At 44.7% G+C, this 21,663-nt stretch overlaps 1 protein-coding gene across 2 annotated transcripts in view; it reads left to right on the forward strand.

Annotated features, from left to right (window-relative positions):
- Positions 1–4,422: 4,422 nt before the first annotated feature.
- Mamdc2 (MAM domain containing 2) overlaps positions 4,423–21,663 on the forward strand; it is a 137,284-nt gene continuing 120,043 nt past the window's right edge. The window contains exons 1-2 of one of the 2 annotated variants that reach the window (XM_057778068.1): positions 4,423–4,793; positions 5,117–5,230. In XM_057778068.1, the coding sequence (XP_057634051.1) occupies positions 4,760–4,793; positions 5,117–5,230 (148 nt within the window). In that variant the 5' untranslated portion in view covers positions 4,423–4,759. The remainder of the gene's footprint in view (positions 4,794–5,116; positions 5,231–21,663) is intronic. The other variant, XM_057778067.1, reaches the window with a different exon arrangement.

The raw sequence follows: 21,663 nt of genomic DNA on the forward strand, positions 1-21,663 counted from the left end.
ACTTCTCTTCTGCCTCTTACAACACGTATTTACCATTGACTGGGGCCCATCTGGTGATCCGAGGTGATCTCATCTCAACATCCCTAACTCGATTACTTAAGCATATAGCCTCTCTTCCCAAATAAGGTCACATTCATGAGCTTAAATATATATATGTTAAGTTGGGAGCATAGGTCCCAGCCCCTTGCATCTATCTATATATATCTATCTATATATATTTAAGCTCATGTATATGTGTGTGTGTGTGTGTAAATTGGGGAGGGCATTATTAACCTACCATAATTCCTAAATCTGTGTGCTTTTTTCCTCAGCCAGATATTTCCGTGCATTATTGGTCCTTTGACTAAACTAAGTCTTAGGAGACAGAGTCCTGGGTCCCTGCACCCTCATCCACCTTTTCTAAATGATAAGACAGTAGCACAGCTGTGTGATTTCCACACACAGTGGCCAAAGACAAGGGCTGATACGCAGAACTCCTAGATTCTCTGAGTCCTTCCTCAACCCTCTGCCTGCCTTCTACAATACTTCTTCTTCCTGTACAAAGGTCTGTGGTGGGTGTTAGGAATATTTCCTAATGCAAGCTCTCTGCCGACCCAAAATTCCCAATCGAGCCAAATCAAAACAAGCCAAATTAAGAAATATTCAGGTTCAATGGGAGTTCTGTGCTCTCGGGTGGCCCTGAGGGTCCGTGAACACAACCACCGGGAGGAAGGAAAAGGGACCACGTGTTCCTTTTTGGGGGGCTCATTTAAATACCCTGGGGAGTGGTCCTGACCCCACCCCCAGGGAGGGGTCAGGATCTGGCTTGCTGGGATTTGGAATCCAGACCAGGCCTGGGGGCTAGGATAGATGCAAGGGGCTGGGACCTATGCTCCCAACTTAACAGTGGGTATGGTCTATTCCCCATGCCCTCCAAGAAAGGATCTGTCATCTCAGCCACTGGGAATGATGTCTTCAGTCTCCAGTCATCGACTTCTTCTTCTCAGCCTCAGCACTAGGAGCCACCTGACTCAAGATCACACTTGCCCCAAAAAAGGCCACACCCAGTGACTGACAGAGGTGGCAGTGTAAAGGCCTGGTCATTCCAGGCTACCACGGGTTCATCAGATGGGCTATTTTACCTTGAGTGTCCTTAGGTAGAACAGGGCTTGTGGAGCTTTGCATTCAAACTTTCTTTCTTAGCCCAATCCTGCTGCCTCCTCCTTCCTTCCATGGGCATTGATCCCAGGGCACCTCCCAGTGAACTTCCTGCACACTGAACTACTCATCAGGTGGCCAACCTACACCAAGGGCTGAGGGACTACACTGGGTGGGGATTTTACTCCTCTGAGTTTGTGTTGTCTGTTTAATGATTCTGTTTTCCTTATGTGGCCATAGGTGGTGTGGTCTTAAGGCTTTAAAACATATTTTAATTTCTTTGGCTAGCTTCCTAAGATTTTGAAGCTTTTTTTTAACTTCCTTACAACTTAGGACCCACAAATGAATCTAAGGTAATTCTAAGTATTTTAAATCACCGTGGCTTGTGAAGCTGAAAACAGTGTCCTGAAGCTCAGATAATACATATCTGACTGTTAATGTTCACACCCAGCAGAAAGTACCACCTACGAGTAAGACACCAACACAGAACAGAACGTAAGGCAATGGAGGTTCCTGTGCTGGCTGGGTTTGTGTCTGTCTCTACCACCTGCTGTCACTGGATGTTTTTCCTTAGTTTTCCCATCCATTACATGAGGCTCATTGTTCTGGTCAACTTGCTGCTATTGCAACAAATACCTGAGGCGATCAACTTATAAAGGGGACGTTTTCGTTAGGCTCACATTTTGGCGGTTTCGCTCAAACCATGGTATGGACTATGTGACGGGCAAAGCTGTGAACTTTATGGTCAAAATTTTGATGAGAGAAAGAAGAACAAGCTGGGATCTCACCACCCTGAACTTGAGGACCTCCCAGAAGACCCCACTTGTTAATCTTCCATTATCTCCTCATATCACCAGGTTAGGAACCAAATTTTTAGCACAAAGGTGGAGCTGTTTCATTCTTTATTCTTTGGCTCTTTCTTGTTCTGTGACTGCCTGACTGACCGTGTGGCTATGTGGTTGTGTGGCTGGGTGGTTGTGTGTGTCTAGGTGTCTGTGTGGATGGGTAACTGGGTGTCTGTGTGTCTAGGTGGCTGTGTGGATGGGTAGCTGGCCCCTTCTTTTCTTGCTCCTTTCTTTTGTACCTCTATCTCCTTTCCCCCCCAATATTGCCTACTATTTATTCTCTCTGCCTGCTAGACCTGCCTATCGTTTCCCCTGCCTTGCTATTGGCTGTTCAGCTCTTTATCAGACCAATCAGGTGTTTTAGACAAGCAAAGTAACACAGCTTCACAGAGTTAAACAAATGTAACATACGAGACTGCAACATATCTTTGCATCATTAAACATATGTTTCATAGCATAAATGTAATACATCTTAGATTAATATTCCACAACACAAGGGTCTTTCAGGAGCATTCCAGATCTAAACTGTAACAGCAACCATACCAACCTTTTATGAAGGTCAAATGAGAACATACTTATAATAGCATATATGTTCCTTTCCCCCTCCTCCCTGAGAGAATGCATATAAACATAGCAAGATGCATTAACTGAACAAGTTTCTGATTCTTTGAGTCATAACTTACATAAAATTCATAAAAATATGTCTCAACTTCAAAATAGAATTCCAGACACTTTCCCAAGGTGTCTAAGGAGATGGCTATTATGTTTCTCACTACTAGAGTGACAGCAGAGTCAGACACCAGACCTAACCAGGCAGCAGAGCACCTTTGGGGAGGAGCGTTTGGAGAAGTGGGAGTGGCTCGTGCAGAGATCTGAGTGGATACAGCTGGACTGCTCAGAAGGAGCGAAGTCAAGCTGTTGAGGCTGAGGACTAAGGGGATGAGAAGACATTTGATACAACTTGACTGGTCCTTGTGAAGAATTTGGGTTTCAGTAAATGATGTGGGAAGTTCTTAGGTCTGCAGCAAAAAGTGGCCTGGCCCTATTTCTGTATTAAAAGGAGGCCATAATGACTCTACTAAGATGGAAATGTGGTAGGGCAGGCAGAAGTGGGAAGATCGGGATCAGGAGGCCACTGTGGTGTCTCAGGTTGATAAAAAATGACAACATGGATCAATCAGGGCCTGACTATGAACCTGGAACAGGTCAGGACCTGGTGTGATGTCCGTTCTGAATAGGCAAGATTTGGCCTTGTCTTGGGACGAAGGGAGCTGTCAGACAAGTTTTTCTGTCCCCTGCAATTGGACAATAACTCTGTGAACTTAGATGTGGAAGAGGAAGTTAGAGAATGTGAGCTGTCGTCCTTGTGACCTGATAAGTGCTAGACAACTCACAAGCATCCAAATGGAAACACAGGAAACACAGGTGATAGTGAACCAGGAGCCTTTGGTGCTGTGCTTCCGACTTGAGAGCCATCAACCAGTGGTCTTACTTCAATCAGTGGGATCGGGTGAAGCACTGCAGGAGAGGTCAGAAAAGGAAACCAGAGACTAAGGGAAGAGCTTTAGTCGCTGCAGCATCCAGGGTCAGGAGAGAGGCCGGCCAGACTGGGAGAGACAGCTGCTGGCAGAGGAGGGGGGAAACAGGCTTGAAGAAATCCAAGGGAAGGCAGCGAGTCGAGCTTTAACAGCTGCACCGGAGTGTTTTAGAGCAAGGCGCCAGGTGGTTCTAGACCAGCCACGCTGGAAATTGATTAGAAAGGTAGAGAATCAGGAGTCCCATTCCAGCAGTACTGGATCGACCACTCAAGCATGGACTTCTTCAGGGGATCAAACACAAAAACAAACAAACAAAACCCACGCTAGTTACAGAATTGCCTGCCCAAATTTACAAAGAAGATTAAGGAGCATAAAAAACTGATTTTACTGCATGGGTACATTGTTGGAGACTTGCTCAGACTCAAACTTGTAACAAACAGATCTCAAGGAAGTGATTCCCCCTTCCCAGCCTTCTGCTATGATGGCTGTTTGGAGAGGAGGAATGCCCCCCATTTCACTGGACCAGGGAATGCTGAGCACCAAGCATGCCAAACATTCCTCTGGCTAAAAATGGGGGGTGCTATTCCAGGGTTAGCAACACTGGCCCATTAATTCTGAACCTTCTGAGAATTGGAGCTTATCCCCACCCCACACCCCCACCATATCCAAAATTTCCTCTAGAAAGCCCTAGCAGAATTCTATCCCCTTCCATTCTGAGGGAAAGTGGTTAAAATTAGGATCAGTCCCGAGAGATTGACAAGTTAGATGCGGGGAAGGCTGTCCCCTGAAATAAGCTGTTTCCCACCGCGAATGGGCGGGGCGGGAGCCTCTAGTAGCAACCCAGTAGAGGGACGGCCCCTTCCAAGTGTGTGCAAGAGGTCTGGTCCCCAGCTTTAAAATTCTGGACGCACCGCGTACTGACCTCTTCTCTCCCCCCAGTGGTGGCTAGCCCTTCCCAAGTGTGCAGTTGTCTCCTCCCTGTCCAGTCCGGCCTTCGTCCCGCGCCCAGTTGAGCTACAAGTGACCGAGTGCTACAGCCCAGCGCAGCGCGCTCTGCACACAGGCATCTTGGCTTGCGGCTCCGCGGGCTCTATGAACTTGAGCAGTTAGCTGTTGCCTGTGGCATCACCCGTGGGTCCCCAGCTCCCTGCCTCGCGCTCTCCCTTCCCTCGGAGCAGCGAGTCGTAGTGAGCCAGCAGCCAGCAGCCCTCCCAGGATCTTCCTGCCTGAAGTGCAACTATGCTGCTAGGAGGAATCCTGCTGGTAGTGCAAGGTAAGAATGGACAGGAATACCGCCGAGGGCGTCCTGGAAACTCTACTACTCGCACTGGCAGGGTGGGGCTCCTGGTGCTGGCTCAGTCATCCAAGGGCTCTTTTGGATCATTCGCAGCCACTAAGCTCCCTGCCCTGGTCAAGCCTGGGATGGGGGTGGGCGTGGAGTTACACAGAGGAGGGTCTCTGGAGCGTCGAGGAAGGTCGTGCATCCTTCTCTCCCTCCTTCCTGCGTGCCTCCCCCAACCTTCACCAGGTAGTCCCCAGGGTTGGTGCAATGCTGCCAGGCAGAAACCCAAACTGAAAATCCCTTTGTGCCCGCAGCCTTGCAGTTTGCCAGTGCCTTGGACCTGCCCGCTGGTTCCTGTGCCTTTGAAGAGGGCACTTGTGGCTTTGACTCGGTGTTTGCCTTTCTGCCTTGGATTCTAAATGAGGAAGGTAAGGGGGCACCATGGAAAGGTGCCCGAGGTGAACTTTCTTCATGGCTTGCCCCGCCCCTCCCCGTGTCCCAGAAGTAAAGCTATCTTGGAGTTAGTTCCCTTTGGGAGGAAAACTGTGAGTCATGAAGCCTCTTTCCAACTCTTCCTGCAGCAAGGAGCCGGCCAGAAAAACCATGATGAAGGGGACGGCTGTGTACCTGGCTCTGAGCATGTGTGGGACAAAAGGGAGATTCTGCTAGTGATTGTCACCCACTAGCCTTGTGCCCCCTGAAGGCTGTTAGCCTTGCTGGTCTTCAGTGGGCATGTGCCTGAACTGAGAAAGTCCATGGGAAGTGTTTTCAGGAAGCTATGCAAAAATGTTTTCACACTCCATGAGGGTCTTCAGTTCTAAGACCTCCCAGGTCCACCCGTCAGCCGTTTTGCCTCTGATTTCATCCCTTACCATTCCGTGCCCCTGGGCAAATGAGTTAACACCTACACAGAGTATCTGAAGCCACTGGGCTGGGGCCCGTTGGTCACAGATAGCTCAGTACTTCTGACTGCTTGGGTTCCTGGGGCAAAATGAAAATGAAAAAAAAAAGTCCAATGTGTCTTCTTACCCCTTTTTTTGCCGTAAAAATATTTTAATAGCAGGCCCTGGTGTCCCTCCTCCTTTCCGTTCTCTGCTCCTGTCACCCTCATTTTGAAGCTTCATGCACTTCTAGACCTTTAATTTGGGCTTGGAGTAGAGCCATTTAAAAGACATGCCGCCATAAAGGAAGCCAGCTGAGCTTCCTCCCAGCTCAGTTGTTCAGCCTGGTTCCCTGGAGCAAGACCCCTGCTTGGGATATGGGAGGTGTCACCATAGCTCTCCCTGCCTTGCATCTTTGGGAACCTTGCCTACATGAGCTTCCCTGACCCACACAGGTGGCTGATAACAGCCTTGGCATGAGAATCTAAGACTTCAAATAATCCCATGGTTGACTGAGTGACCAGCACTAGGAAAAGAAACCGGAAAGTACTAAGTCAGTCATTGTTTTGTCGTCAGCACTTGCCAGGTCTTGAGTGCTGTTTACTTAGGTGTACATGAGAAAAATCAACTTGTTAAGGGGTTACTGCTTTACTGGTGACTTTAGGAAAGACTTGAAGTTCATCACCACCATCTTGCTTTCTGCTCTGATTGTGTTTGAAAGATGGCTCTATCTATGTAATGGCAGTGGCGTTGGGAGCATTATTCCCTAGGTTGCATGGCTTCTCAACATTTCTTTAAGGAGGCATCAGGATGACCTGGTGGGCATGTTCCGACAGTTTCCTTCCTCTTCTTGAGAGTTTGATTCAGTGGTCTGGATTGAGGCCTGAAAATCTCTCACAAGTTCCAAGGTACTAGGACTGCTGTTTCTACTGATCTGGGTGTATGGACTTTGAAAATCCCTGACTACCACTGTGTATGCACACACACATGCACACACGCACATACACATACCTATGCTGTTAGCCCCAAGTAAGACTGGAATCAAAATGAACAACTCACATAGACCTAAGAGTGAACAGCTCCCTGAATCCTTTGTCCTGAGCTCACTTCTGTTGGGCTACTGTAGCCCTAGGAAAAAGAGAAATGGATGTCTTTCTCATAACCAAGGGTCTGAGTCCTTAAGTGTTCTCCATGGTCTCCTGTCAGATCAAAACTACCTCCTAGCCAGAATTCTGAGTGAGCATGCTGCTGCCTGCTGAGCACAGGACCCTCCCGGCTGGCAGGAAGGGAGGCACAGAGTTGGCATCTCTGCACCACTGTGATGGTTAAACAGCCCCCTCCGGGGAAAACAGGATGATGCCTATAGGAAAAGGTGATTGCAGCTGAATCACACCATAAAGGCACCGTGGCTCTTCCAGTTTCTTTCATGCAGCCACTGCTCTCTGGCTGGAGGCTGAGACCTCTGAGTTGGCTGGATGACATTAATTCATCCCCTTCTGAGGACTCCGGGGCAGAGCAGGGAAGTTAGACTTCCATTCTATGGCTCAAAGTTTCAAAGGCTGGAACTTGGATACAACTGCCCACTGCAGACATTGGGGCAGCAAGGCAGATGTGTGGCAGCTGCTGGGCTTGCCTGTGAGAAATGATCACTGAGAAACCCCCTTATACTAGTTTGGGAAATGAAAGCAATAAAATTGTGCCAGGCTAAAATTTGGGAAGCCTCCACTTTATTGCAGAAACCCTTTGAAAGAGATTCCAGACGCCCCTGTGTGCTGCATCCACCAGGAAAGCTGTGAATGTCACAGACTTTTACCCACAAGTTCTTGCAACACAAATAGCATTTCTTATATGTCCTTGGTCAGTGAGTTAAACCTACAGTAGAGAGAGCCAGTGAAGGGTTGATTCCAGAAATCAATCTGTAAATTAGAATTTCCTAAAAGAGAGTCAGGTCTTGGAAGAGTTGATGAGCACCCCAAGTCGCATAGCCCCCATGAAACTATGTGAGGCCCATTTCTTTGTTTATTGGATTGTTAGATCGCTATGTATTTCTTACTTCCTGGTTCATGGTCATATATAAATATAATATATATATTCCTACCTTGTCAAAGCAGATGACATTATACCAGACTCAAATTGAAACTTTCTCTGAAGTCTTAGGTTTGAATTCAGTCTTGGGAGTTAAGAAACACATTTTACACTAGAAAAAGTTCCACGTTCATTTATCTTTAACAAAACCAGCTTTATTCATTCCTTGTTTAGGGAATACTGAGACCCTTTGAGCAACAGTTAACACTAAGACTGTCCCTTCTGCTTCCCTCCTGACAGCTATAAGAGCAGAAGCCTTTGGCTGAGGATTCTTGGAAACCAGACAGTTGGCCTCACAATTCATATTAGCAATGGAGTGGGCTTTGCTCTAGGTTTTGGTTTGGTAGCTTAGCCTTCACTCCCTAAGAAGCCATTGGTTGAGCCCTGGGAGGAAGAATAAAGCTAAACAGAGATACTGTTCTTTTACTTGGGCGAAGAAGGTGGATGTGGGAGCGATTCTGACCAGGAGAAAGTAAACAGGGCATTCAAAGCATTTATAAGGAAGATCCGCTTCGTGTTTCCTTGATAGTGTCCAAGGAGGGAGACATTTCCTACTACAAGAAACAGATGGGTGGCTTTGGCACCTCAGGGAGAATGATATTATGGAAGCTGAGAAAGCATAGCCAGGGGCAGGGTGGAGGACATGGTAGGGTGTGCTAACGTCTCATTGTAATGATATGTATGCATATCCCTCTCCCTCTCTCCCTCCCTCCCTCCCCCTCCCTCTTCTCTCCCTCCCCCTTCTCTCTGTCTCTCTCTCTGTCTCTCTCTGTCTCTCTCTGTCTCTCTGTCTCTGTCTCTGTCTCTCTCTCTCTCTCTCCTATACTCAGACTCTTTCCTTGTTTTTTAAGGATACTCCCCATTGGCCATGTGAGTTTCAGTTCTGCACACAGTCATGTGCCAATTATTATTAACAGTGATTAAATCCTTCCTGATTCTTCTTGAGGCCCAGATGGACCCTAAGTCTGGCAAGGATCCCAATGAGACTTTATGGAAGAGAAAGCCGTTTTTTCCTTCACTGTGTGACCTTGGAAGGCCACTGTAGCATCCCACCCAGACATCCCCAAGTTGTCAAAGAAGATCTTGTCCCCATTGGCCCTGTGTTACCCCTGTGGCTATTTCCCAGCTTTCCCAGCTGAAGTTCCATTCACCCATAACCATGCTGGATAGAGGCTGGAAGCCAGAATAAGTCTAGAATGTGCCTTAGGTACCTCTCAAAAAGACACTGACTGCAGAAATCTGGCTATATTGTTCCTGCTGCATCAGATGCAACTCTTTGGGGTTTCCCTGGTGTTGCTGCTGCCAGATTGAGCATGACTGTGTGTTCTGGGCCTGAGCAGCTTGAGTCCTGCTCAGTCTCTGCATATGGTATAGGAGTTGGACTTGAGAAGCCGTCCAGTGCAGGCTGTCTGCTTTTCACACTGCATCTAGACAAGCTAACATTCAGAGTTGGGTACAAGGTTCATGGCAACCCTGGGGAAGGACTCTGTCTCATCTGTTCAATACTATTCCCTTCCTCTGCATCGCTGGTGAAGAGTGAGCCCTGCCTTCCAAAGCTCACAGTGTTGGTAACTCTACATCAGAGATCCAGTGATATGTTTAACATATAGAAGAACACAGATTCTCGAATGAAGTGTTTGGGACCTATCACACCCACAAAAACTACATTTTATGTCATATAAAGATATATTTATTCTCTCCAGTTTGTAAGACCTGCACACAGTCTTCAGCATGTAGGAAAAATCTTGGCACATAATTGGTACTTAGTAGATAGTTGAATGAATGAATCCAGCATCTGACCATGAAAACACACTTGTGCCTTTTTTTATGTTCTACTGTTTTTCTTTCGCCTTCAAAGTCAGTTCCTTTTCATGAGAAGCAGCTTGAACAGTTTGTTAGAAACCAAGATGACCAGCTTGTATTAGAACCAGGCACTGTTCCTTCAAGGGTAGTTGTCTTAATTATCAGGGTTTCTATTGTTGTCGTGAAACACCATGACCAAAAGCAAGTTGAGGAGGAAAGGTTTATTGGGCTTACACTTCCAGATCAAAGCCTATCATTGGAGGCAGTCAGGACAAGAGCTCAAGGACGGCAGGAACCTGGAGGCAGGAGCTGATGCAGAGGCCATGGAGAAGTGCTGTTTACTGGCTTGCTCACTATGGCTTGCTCAACCTACTCTCTTATAGAACCCCGGACCACCAGTCCAGGGATGGCACCACCCGCAATGAGCTAGATCCTCACCTATCAATAATTAATTATGAAAATTCCTACAAGCTTGCCAGCAGTCTAATCTTATGGAGTCACTTTTTAATCGAGGATCCTTCTCTCGGATAAGTTTAGTTTTATGTCAACTTGGCATAAAACTATCCAGCACAATAGTGTTCATTACTTTTCCTCTCTATATCCCCAAAGAGATATAATGGGGCTGGAGAGATGGCTTGATAGCTAAGAGCACTGGCAGCTTTTCCAGAGTCCCTAGGTTCAATTCCCAGCACCACATGATAGGTCACAACCATCTATAACTGCAATTCCAGGAGATCCGATGCCCTCTTCTGGCTTCTATGGGCACTGCACACATGTGGTACCCAGACATATGTGCAGGCAAAACACCCCACATACAATAAAATGACAAAAGATATGAATACTGAAAATACTTGCCTTTTAAGATTTTTGTGAAGATTATTCACACTGACACACTAACACTAGTGACCGCTGTATGATACACATAACCCCGATTCCCATACTATCACCAGGTTTGTATCTTAGCAACATTATATACATTATATATAGACATTCATTCTTCTAACTCAGCCTTCCCATACAGCCTCTGGGGTGTGAAAGACGTGAAGGACACTGTAGCTGTCTTTTGTTTGTAGCTTTGCCATTTGCTTTTCATTACTGTTGCAGCCAGAGGGTGAATCTTCTTATCATCGCTCCGTGTTAAGTCCCTGTGAGCTTCATCTCACTTGTGTGTGCCTGGAAAACACATGTGTGTAAAGAGACGAGACTGCCTCTCACACCTAATTTGTCATCCTTCAGCAGCTACATCTTCTTTCTTTAGAATTCATCATTTGCTCTCTGCCCCTTACTCTTTCTCACATTCCAAGCCGTTCTCCATTTATCTGCCTCACAGAACTGGGACCTTAGCCTCAATTGGTTCTTGTTTCTGGTGGTGCCGCTACCTCCACGAGATTCCCAGCATCCTAATATTCACTTGGTTTCAGGCAGCTCTCTAACCTCGACCTTCCTGTCTGCCAACCTGTTTAGGAGATTTAGGAGATGTCCTTCCTGACCACTCCTCTTGGAATTTAGCTTGGACAGCATCTGCCTGGCTGGCCGGCTTATGGGATAGACACTCTCTGTATGGTCAACCTCCCTCTAGGCCAATGTCCAGGCTGAGTTCCTCCTGTCAGAGGAGAGGGCTGGGAGCTGTTCTCTGGATCTTGGACCTCTCCCCCAGAGATGGCTGGGGATTTTTAAGGATGTTTTCCTTCTCTTAATTACAGAAGTCAACCAAGGTCACAGAATGCTATCATGGGACTTTGCTTTGCCATCCTCAAGTTTCTTAACCTACAATGACTGTGTTTTGGAACTTGTGTGTCAGAATATAATATTCAACAAAAGTTCTGGCTCTTTCTGATTGTGGAGGCTTATCTCAGCACTCAGGAACTCAGAGACTGGGAGTTCAAGGCCTGGTTGGGCTATAGCACAAGTTCCGGGAGCCTGTATCTCAACAAAAGCAGAAGGAGGTGGGGCGGGGGAGAAGGAGGAGGTCATGTTTTTGTTTTTTAAAAAGATGTATTTATTTTAATTTTATGTGTTTGAATATTTTGTCTGCATGTATATCTGTGCATCATGTGGATGCAGATCCCATGCCCAGGAGAGGGGGTCAGATGTCCTGGTCCTGGAGTTACAGGTAGCTGTGAGTCACTGTTTGGGTGCTGGGCATCAAACCCAGGTGCTCAGAAAAAGCAATCAGTCCTCTTAGATCCTGAGCCACCTTTACAACCCCAAAGTCCTGATTCTTAAATCCTTGTCCTGAAAGTATCAGTGTTCCTTTTATTAGGTTACTTAAAGCCTGGTCCTATTTCTGTATTATGTAACAAACTTGATGTTCAAGAATTTGAATGAGATCCAGCTATGTTAATAGAGGTTTGGGCATTTCAGTGAGTAGAGCCAGCTGGTAATGGACTCTTCTTGGGCATTCCCGACAGTTAACCCTGATTTTCACACCTGTCAATTTTTCTAGTACTTAAATACTTACTCAATCACATATTTCACAAAGATGTATTCACTCTGCTCTGGAGTCTTAACGTGTTTGACTGTCTATCAACTAGAAGACACAGTACTGTCGCAGACTGAAGAACACATTGCTAGTGATATATAAACAAGCTATTTAAGAGCAAGAAACTTTAGTGTGCCTGAAATTCTTGTCCCGAATGCCTCCCCACTCCATTTCACCTGGACGTTCATCCTCAACATCGATTGGACAGCACCTGAACATTGTTTTCAAGTAGTCATGTCCAGCTCCTACTCCGAAGAATTCTGATTGATGGGGCCAGAAACAAGACCAGATTTCACACCATTAAAAGAACTGACTGGCTGGCTGACAGACTGACTGATTGCCAGGCTGGCACGCATCTGTGGTTGAGAACTAAGCATGGGGGTGACTGTTGTTACATAGCCCTACAGCTGCAGTGAAGAAGAGACAGCATCTCATTAGAATCCCATGAGTGATTATCCAGCTCCCCAAACTTCCTATCTCAACATTCGTAGGCTCTTCATTCATGGTATTCATGATCTGCTTCAGATTCTATGTCCGCCTTTCTCTCCTGTTGATCCCTTGTCGCTGCCTCTGATTGCGCTGTTCTCTGCCGTTGCCTTTCTCTTCTCTTGTCCGACTCCTGCCTGTTTGAAGTGTTGCTGTGGTTAGAGTATGATTTAATCATTTAATGTAGTTGGACTTTTTTGGACTTCCTTAGGGACTTCCAGCTCCCCGATAATGACAAGGAAACTTATTATTAATTATGAAAGCTTGCCCTGTAGCTTGGGCTTGTGCCCACCTAGCTCTTGTAACTTAAATTAGCTTGTTTCTATTATCTCCAGTCTGCCACGTGGCTTTTTACCTCTTCTACATTAGTAATGTCCAGCTTCCTCAGTGTCTTGCTGGTATCTCTTGCGGCTCCCGATTTTCAACCTTAATTCCTCTCTCTGTCCGTGAGTCTGGCCTAACCTCTCCTGCCTAGCTATGGGTCATTCAGCTTTCTATTTAAACCAGTCATAGCAATACATTTTCACAGTGAACAAAAAGATCATCCCACAACTATTTAATTATGCCAACTCAAGGCTCTGTGTGATAAAGGCTTGGTCCCTAGTGTATAGAACAAGGAGAGTGTGTTGGAAAATGAGAAGTCTTTAGGTGCTGGGGCTGTGTCCTTGGAAGGCACCCTAGGACCCCGCTTGTCCTTTCCCTTATTGTGTCGGTTCCAGATACGATGGTTTTGCTCTTCTGTGCTCTCCCACCGTGATATGTTGTCATCAAGAGATCACATGAGTGATGGTGGTGGGGTGCTACCTATTCTTGGTTTTGAACCTTCAAGACCAATCACTGCAAGCTGTGTGATTCTTTTTTATATGCAAAACTAGTTGCTTTATTGTAGTCTTGCAAAGCTGATGAATGCAAATGCTCAGTTTAAAGCCCAGTTGCTCAGCGAACATTGCACAATCATCCCAGATGGACGAGGCATTTCCCTTTCCCCCATTTACACCAAACTCTCCACTTTCTATCCTGTAAAATCTTATTAATGTCTCCTATCGGCATCTCCACCCCTTCTCCTCATCAGAGGCTTGATGGAGAGAGGATATGGCTTTAGCAAACACCCTGCACCCAATCAGTCTCTAATGTTCTTTTGAGAGTAGATAGAAAAATAAAACCCTCGACATTTTTCCTTGCAGTGAAAGAGGGTGTGTTTAGCAGTCCTTCCTGCTGGATGAATTCAAAGACTTTAGAGGCTCACCTGGTAATTTACAGATGTAATAGTGGAGGAGCATCTGGCTTATCTCACCCGTGCCTGGTCTGTGACATGCCCGTGGATAAATAGCTCTTGGGCTATTCTCCATCAAGGCTCCCGAATGCCTTGACCCTCCGCCATCATAAACAACCACAGTGCTGGCTTGAGAGCACTCCCACTGGCTCTGAGAAGCAGTTTTTGGCCAAAGGTTATTAGACTTTGAACTAGCCGTTGGAAATGGTGTTTCTAAGGAATTCTGTGAGGGGTCAGCCGTGCTCGTCTTGATGGGGAGAAGCAGAGATGGGTATATGTCTGTCTGCTCAGGGAGGGAATTTCTTAGGCAGGAATGTGGCAGTTGGAAAACCAGAGGATAGAGTGTGTGGTCAGTAAAACCTGCTGGAATGTCTGATTCCCCTGCTTTGTCCTTGGGGGAGTCTAAGGCTGAGAATGAGATAAGGAAATAACCAAGCGGTGCAGTTCCAGAGACCCGTAACATCATGAATGAACCCTATGTTCTATAGGAAAGGACTGGTCAAGAATACTTATCCCATCATCAAGTTTTTAGATGCCCATTGGGAACTATGTTGGTAGAGGAAGACGCATTCTATAGGGTACAAGTGTGTGGAGTTGTTCATAGACACAGGCCCTGTCCTTGGTGGCAGTCACAGACCAATGGGACTAAACGAGTATCTATAATTTATGGGAGAGATTAGAAGGAACTGTGTACAGTAACAGATTATAATTGTAAGTAACAAAAATGACCACTTAAGTAAAGCAGAATGGAAGTTGTTTGAAGGGAATCAACTCCCAATACCAATACACTCTCTAGAAAGCTACACTTGAGTGGGAATAAAGAGATGCAAGATCTTACTAGAAGAACAATTTATATGACCTTCCCCCTAGACATTGGTAGTTCCCCTGCTAGACCTGTCTGTTCAGTAGCTATGAGACTACTTCTCCGTGTAGGGGGCGGGGCATTAAAATAAAGCCACTTGCTGAGAACTGTTCAGTAGCCTGAGAGGTGGTACAGGGGAGCAGGAGAATTGTGTGTGAAGGGGAAAAAGGGAGTAAAAGACTATAAAGTGGATTCAGTTGGCAGTTCTGGGTGAGAGCAAGTCAAGAAAAGCGACCCTCAGGTTCCTAGTTTGGGAGGGTGATACTAAGATTTGGAAAAAATTCAAGAGGAACTTCATACTTAGGATAGGAAAGGACATCATATTTTCTAAGTTGCTCAGGAAAGATCTAAGTGGGGTCCTCTGGTGAGTATTTGATGTCATAATCTGCAGTCACTGCTCTCCATTTAGCCTGCCGGGAGTGTCTCCTGAGGTCTGCCTCCTCTCTACCTGAGTTGGGCATTGCTGGTGTGAGGCAAGACAAATCCTTCCTCAGAGCTTGGATAATTGGGGGGTTTTGCTCAACCTTGAGTACTTATTGGGATAATGAGGAGTCAGGCAAAAAGCACAGACTACAGTGCTGAAACAGATTAATAAGAAACTTGGTGATTTGTCCTGAGAGCTTCCAGCACAATCCTATAAGTCCAGGTAGAGAGGAATGCTCCGTTGGCAAGTCAGAATTATGGGACCCAATGATAGATAGCCCATATCAAGGTGGTAGATTCTTTTTTTTTTTCAAGACAGAGTTTTTCTGTAGCTTTGGAACCTGTCCTGGAACTAGCTCTTGTAGACCAGGCTAGCCTCAAACTCACAGAGATCTGCCTGCCTCTGCCTCCCGAGTGCAGGGATTAAAGGTGTGTGCCACCACTGCCCAGCTAAAGGTGGTGTATTCTTTTTGACACTTCATTTTCCTACAGACTACCACTTCTTGCAGCAGAAATTTGTCATCCAGATGTTAACAATGATGGCAATGTTTGTCTTGATAGTCTAAGATCACAGTGGTCTCCTGCCTTAACTTTTCTAAAGTTCGTTCATCTATTTGTTCACTACTGTGTGATCCAGATCCAGATGGCTCCCTAGTGCTAGAGATTGCATGGATCTATAAAACATTGGAGAGAAGTACAACAGACTATCTCAAGAATGAACACAGAAGCTACCCCAAGGTCAGAAGAACCTGCATTGTGGCTGGAATAAACTTTAAGTCACAGTTCCTTTTTCAGTTTTCTTATCCAGCTGTTTTTCTATCGGATCTCATCTTTTTTATTTTATTATATTTTTTTTACTTCCTTTCATTCAGTTGCATGCTCATCAGAGAAGACTTAAATTCTTTGGACAATCACCACTTTAAGGAACTATAAAGTAGTTACCTGAGAACAGTTGCCCAAGATTCAGAATCAAAAAACAAACAAACTGTAGCAATGAGGGCCAGGCCTGTTGTTGGGGTTTTCTGTCCTGCCCGGTACCCCACAACCGTTTAACCCCAAAGAAAATCACACATAGATCTCTATAAGTTATAAAGCTGATTGGCCCATTAGCTCTAGCCTCTAACTGGCTAACTCTCACATCTTGATTAACCCATTTTTCTGATCTATGTTAGCCTTGTTGCTCAGTACCTTTTTTCAGTGGGACAGATCACATCCTGCTGCTTTGGCGATCTGGGCAGGAGTGGGAGTAATGAACTTCCTCCTTCCCAGAATTCTCCAGTTCTCATTACATCATTTCTATTTCCTGTCTGGTTTTCCCACCTATATTTCCTGCCTGGCCAATCAGCGTTTATTTATAACATGATTGACAGAATACAGACAATTCTCCCGCACCAACAAACCTGAAGCATGTGCATTCTACAGCCAATGTGTTCCCTCTCACTTGGTTACGGCACTAAACTCATTACTCTAACATCCTGAAGAAAGCACATGCCGGAGAGGAGATAGATGGGTACTCAGACTTCACATCCATAGAAGCAGTCGCATTCTGACAGCGTCCATTCTTGTTTAAGCCCTCCACTGTCGGAGGTTTGAGGTCACATGATGCAACTGATGGGGCTGGAAGATTGATATTCAGCGACAGCATCAGCAGAACACAAAAGGTGATGCGTTGGGTGTGTGTCAGTAAAGGAATGGCCTGCTCTTGTTCTACAGAGAGTGGGAATAGGAAGTCAAACACTTTGTTTTCCAAAAGAAGGCCTCAAAAGATTTTGTAATTTTCATCTAAATTATTAGGAAGCTTGGAGCTATTAGTTCATCTATGTTCTGATACTGTCTAATATAATATTGAATAAATAATGCAAGTTGTCAATGAATGAGTGATCAACTAGTAACTCTCCTAGTAATTGACGTACATTGATCTTAAATAAAGTTGTAGAAACCAATTGAGGGGATGGGGAAGAATCTGAAAGTCATTTGCAGAATGAGACAGACAGTGGCTGCGGACTGACTCTCCAAGCACACAAGTAATAGCCAAAATCTTGACCACATGACAGAGACACCTAAGGAAACTGGATTAGACGATGACAGCGTAATGACCAAGAATACAAACGGATGCTGAGGGAACAAGCAGAACGTATTGAATGGAGCCCACTGCTGTTTGGTGAAAAATTCTAAGCAAAAAGACTTGAATATTTGAAGAGTGGCTCAGTTGTTATGCTTTGTTTTAGGAAGTGAAAAGCAGAGCTTCCTTGTAGATTATGGGGAAGGACCTAGCAAAGAAAGAGAACTCGGCAGAAAGAGTTTAAATCCAAAGGATGCCCGAGGATGATCTGGGTCTAAGGGGACTTTAGTGACAAAACAGATTCTAGTTACCAATGGAATGTGGAAAGGGAACCTCTTGACATAGTCACACAGTAGTTAGGATCTGTGACATAGAACTAGCAGCACTGAATAGCGCCTGCCAAACACAGGCGTTGCCATTGTCTCTGACCAGCATAACAATCTTGAAAGTAATGTAACCAATTAGTGATTTTGCAAAAATTTAAATAAAGCCAACATAGAGAGTGTTGCCAGCCACAAGCCCTCCTGGCTGCAAAGGCTTGAGCTTCTATGGGCTCTGGACCATCTCCCTAGTTACGTAGGATGGCACCTGTGTACTTGCAGAAGTCAGCACCAGGGAAGGCAGGTTAGCAGACTTCATACCATTCTAGAGATCATGGAGAGCCTCTAAAGAAATATAGGGGAGGCTACAAGTCCTAACTCTCCCTGCAGTTTCTAGGTCACAGCTAATATGCATCCCATGCAGTCAGTCACACGCCCTTGGGAAAAAAAGCAAAGCAGGGGCAGGAAAATATACTTTATTTTTTCCATAATAGATTAGAGTTTGCTCTTATAACCATTTGGAGGATTCACTTCTGAGGCCTCAGCGTAATCTTGAAAGAAAACCCCAGGGAGCTTCATGGCTTGACCTATCATACTTTGGCAGTTGTATGGAATACTCCTGGATTCAGCTTTATCTCGTCTTACTGCAGAAGAATAGAGAGAGCACAGTCAGCTCAGCGTGCTTTCAAGCTGGCTGCCCTTCCAGATGCACAGGCCTGGGCTTAGTCTCTTCCTCACAGAACGGCAAAGCTGCTGTGCAGCCGTATGATCTACAACTTCGCAAGATGCTCAGAGAAATTTCCATGCCTTATTTGAAAATGTTCTGCCTCGCTGCCAAGGAGAGCTGAAGTGTTGTTTGGGGCTGTGCTTATGAGATGGCTTTAATATGCTGCACATCCCCAGAAAGCGCTGCATGTGCTCTCCAGCACCTTAGGACTGAGCCTATATACTCCACAGTTACAACTCAGGGTCTTCCTTTAGCCTCTTTAACCTCTAGGGCATTCTACTTCTGTAACTGTGTAAAACACATACATGCACATGTATATATATTAGGGTCCAATTCCAGAGGATTTGCTTTCACAAATGTGTTTTGATCCTGCAACAAGCAATTTTAAGGCATAAACTTAATTGAAAAAAATGCTTTGTGTTCTATTATAAATCCTTAAAAGATGGGAGTAAGTGTTGGAAATTCCATCTTTGTTTCTGGAACATTTTCCTTTTCTCAAAATTGTTGATAAGAAATGTGTGATTCAAGCGTGTGTGTGTGTGTATGTGTGGCGAGAGAGAGAGAGAGAGAGAGAGAGAGAGAGAGAGAGTCAACACTGACAATGTCCTCTTGAACTCGTATTTGCTACACAGAAAAAAAATGAAAAACATGAATACATCCTGAGTTCCATAGAGAAGGTCAGCTTTTCATCTTTGTTGTCGACATAAACTATAGTACCTACCCACGGTCTGTCCTGAATATTGAGTAGCAGAAGAGAAACGATGTTGGGGATGCAGGCACAGAGGCACTGCTCTGCCATGCGGGATGATTCACTCCAAGCTTGGGCTCATAAACTCGGCCTTATCTGCTTTGTTAGCATGTGCTTTAAAGAGTCTTTAATTGAAAAGGAAATTATGATTGCCTTAAAGCCTAAATCCCAAGCTTTCGGCCATTGCCGTTAAAGACCATGTCAATGATTATCAATGACGCCTTAATTTCTGTTGGGCTCAAATGACCCTCTTGTCTGCTGAGTATGCTGTCAAACAGCTTGTAAGAGAAGATGAGGATGATGTATTCATGGAAGAGCTGGAAGTGGGTGGCTCGGAATGTTTCCCGTTGCTGACATCCCTCCAGCTTCTTATCTTGCCACAGAGGAAGCTACTAACAATAAAATGTCATCAAAAGAGCAAAGGGGGGCAAAATAGTTTACATTTTTAATTAACCCCTCTCATTTGTCATTTAAGTTGTCTGGAAGTTATCTATTTTTGTGAATGTGTTCCTGTCATAAAATAAGTTTGGACATATTCATGAGCCATCTTTTGTTAAAGTATAATATTAGCTTGGATAGAATAGGCACTATTCTCCATCACTCCATCTCAAGTGCGGTTAGCTGCAGTCATGCCCAAGACATCCTGAGTTTGAGACTCAGCACGATTTCAGAACCTTTCCTTGGAGGCATCTGATCGCTAGCAAGGCTGGAGAGTGAGCGCTAGGGATTCAGAGGGTGCGTCTCTTTCCGGTCTCTGCTGACAGCCACCAGATGTGCTGCAGCAAGTTTACCCGTCAAGATGCCCTGAGATGCAAGCAGAACATGGCATATTTTAATTCTGCCCTTATCTCTAATTTCAGAGTTTCTAAACAAACTCTAAAGCCAAACAGGCATTTCCTGAGCATACTGCTATTGATGAAGACCCAAGGGGAAGGCAAATGATGACAACCACCTTCTAAAACACTCATTAAGAGCTTATTATGTGTTCGACACTACTAAAGCTTCAGTCCACTGAGTTCTCGCAACCCAACAAGGAAGATGTTCCTTCTAGTTGGAGAAGTGGGAGATGAGAGAGTCACAGAGCAAGGAACTGTTGGGTCTTTTTATTAATCCTAGATCTGTCTCCAAAGATAAGGAATCACCACGCTCATTGTCTCTCAGTCCTGCCTGATGTTTGGTGGGAGCTCCCAACAGGCTTGGTGAAGGAAACAGCAGTACTTATGAAAACAGCTGCCACTTGCAGGTGTGATTTCTCCTATCTGAGACTTGGTCTGTGTGTTTTATGTTAAGTCATTTGAACTTCTGAGCAGCCCAGAGAGCTGGGTCTTATATTAGGGCTGTTGAAAATGAAGTCTGCTGAAACAGGTCACTGAGACCCAAGGCAGCATATCTATTTTTCATTATAGATTTTCTGTTCCAATCTGAGTTCAGTGAAGAAAATAATACATTATTATTATTATTATTATTATTATTAGTTCTGGGTACTGACTCCAGGACCCTGAATAAGTTAGCAAGTGTTCTAAATCTAAATTATACTCTCAGCCAGGAAATAGAAACTTTAATATTTACTTGTGATACTGAAAATTTGTCCATGAGTTCTGGTATAACTAAGAGAAAAATGATGTACTTTATTTCATCTATATTTTCATGGGCATAGAGCCTCCCCCCCACCATATAAGGTCTAACTTGAGAAAATCTTATGCCAATCTTCTTTTCTTTTAGAAATAGCACAGGGGTCTAAGACAACAGAAGAATTTTCTATTTGGTTCCAAGTTAAATGAGATTAAGCTGAAAACTTGTGTGAGAATCTCCCACGCAGAGTCCCCATGACGGTCTTGTGTTCCCTGGACAAAGTCCAAAGTCACTTGTGTTTTGATAATCTTGGTAGTCTTCTTTGGAAAACGGGTCAGGAATCTTTTGTGCAAAAAAAAATTAGGGATGTTAACAGCACACACCAGATAAGTCTAAGGACAACAATGTTTAATTAAATCTTGGAATAAAGGGAAGGGTTGAGTTAGTCTGTCTTACTGTCTTTGCACTCTCTATGTACTGAGCTTGTCTTTTGTTTTATAGATTGTCCCTGAATTTCTCTTTAATCCTTACAGCTCTTTGTAGAAGATATTCTTTATTAAGAAACTGGGAGTCATAGAAAGTTAAATATTTACAAAGTTTTTTCATAAGATATGGAAATATATTTTAGGAAGCAGCAGGATAATAAGGGTTACATCTACTAAAAATGGACACCTTTAGCCTATTTTTTAATATTTTGTTTCATTTCACTGCCTAGGTAGTAAAGTGACAAGACTGGGTAATAAGGATTCCTGCCCTTTAAAGGCTCAAGGCGCCACAGAGATGTGTGTGCGTCCGTGTTTTCTTCTGTCTTATAAACGATAACAAATAAACAATCAGCCTAATAATAAACAACAGATAAATTGATAAAAAAATGTGGTGCATACACAAAATGGGATTTTTTTTCAGACACAAAGAAAACTGAAGTCCTGAGACTTGGAACATGGATGGACATAGAAATCATGTTAAATAAAATGAGTCATATTCAGAAAGACATTTGTAGACATCAGTGATGGTGAGACCTTTTGACTTTGTTGGTTTTCCTAGGGTTGTTCTGGTGATCTAGGGTCTTTGCTTCCATATGACTTCATTTTTATGTGTATGGGGTGTGCTTTCTTGTGTCAGAAGATGGTGTTGAAT

Source organism: Chionomys nivalis, chromosome 8 (assembly GCF_950005125.1).
Source record: "Chionomys nivalis chromosome 8, mChiNiv1.1, whole genome shotgun sequence".
NCBI classification, from domain to species: domain Eukaryota; kingdom Metazoa; phylum Chordata; class Mammalia; order Rodentia; family Cricetidae; genus Chionomys; species Chionomys nivalis.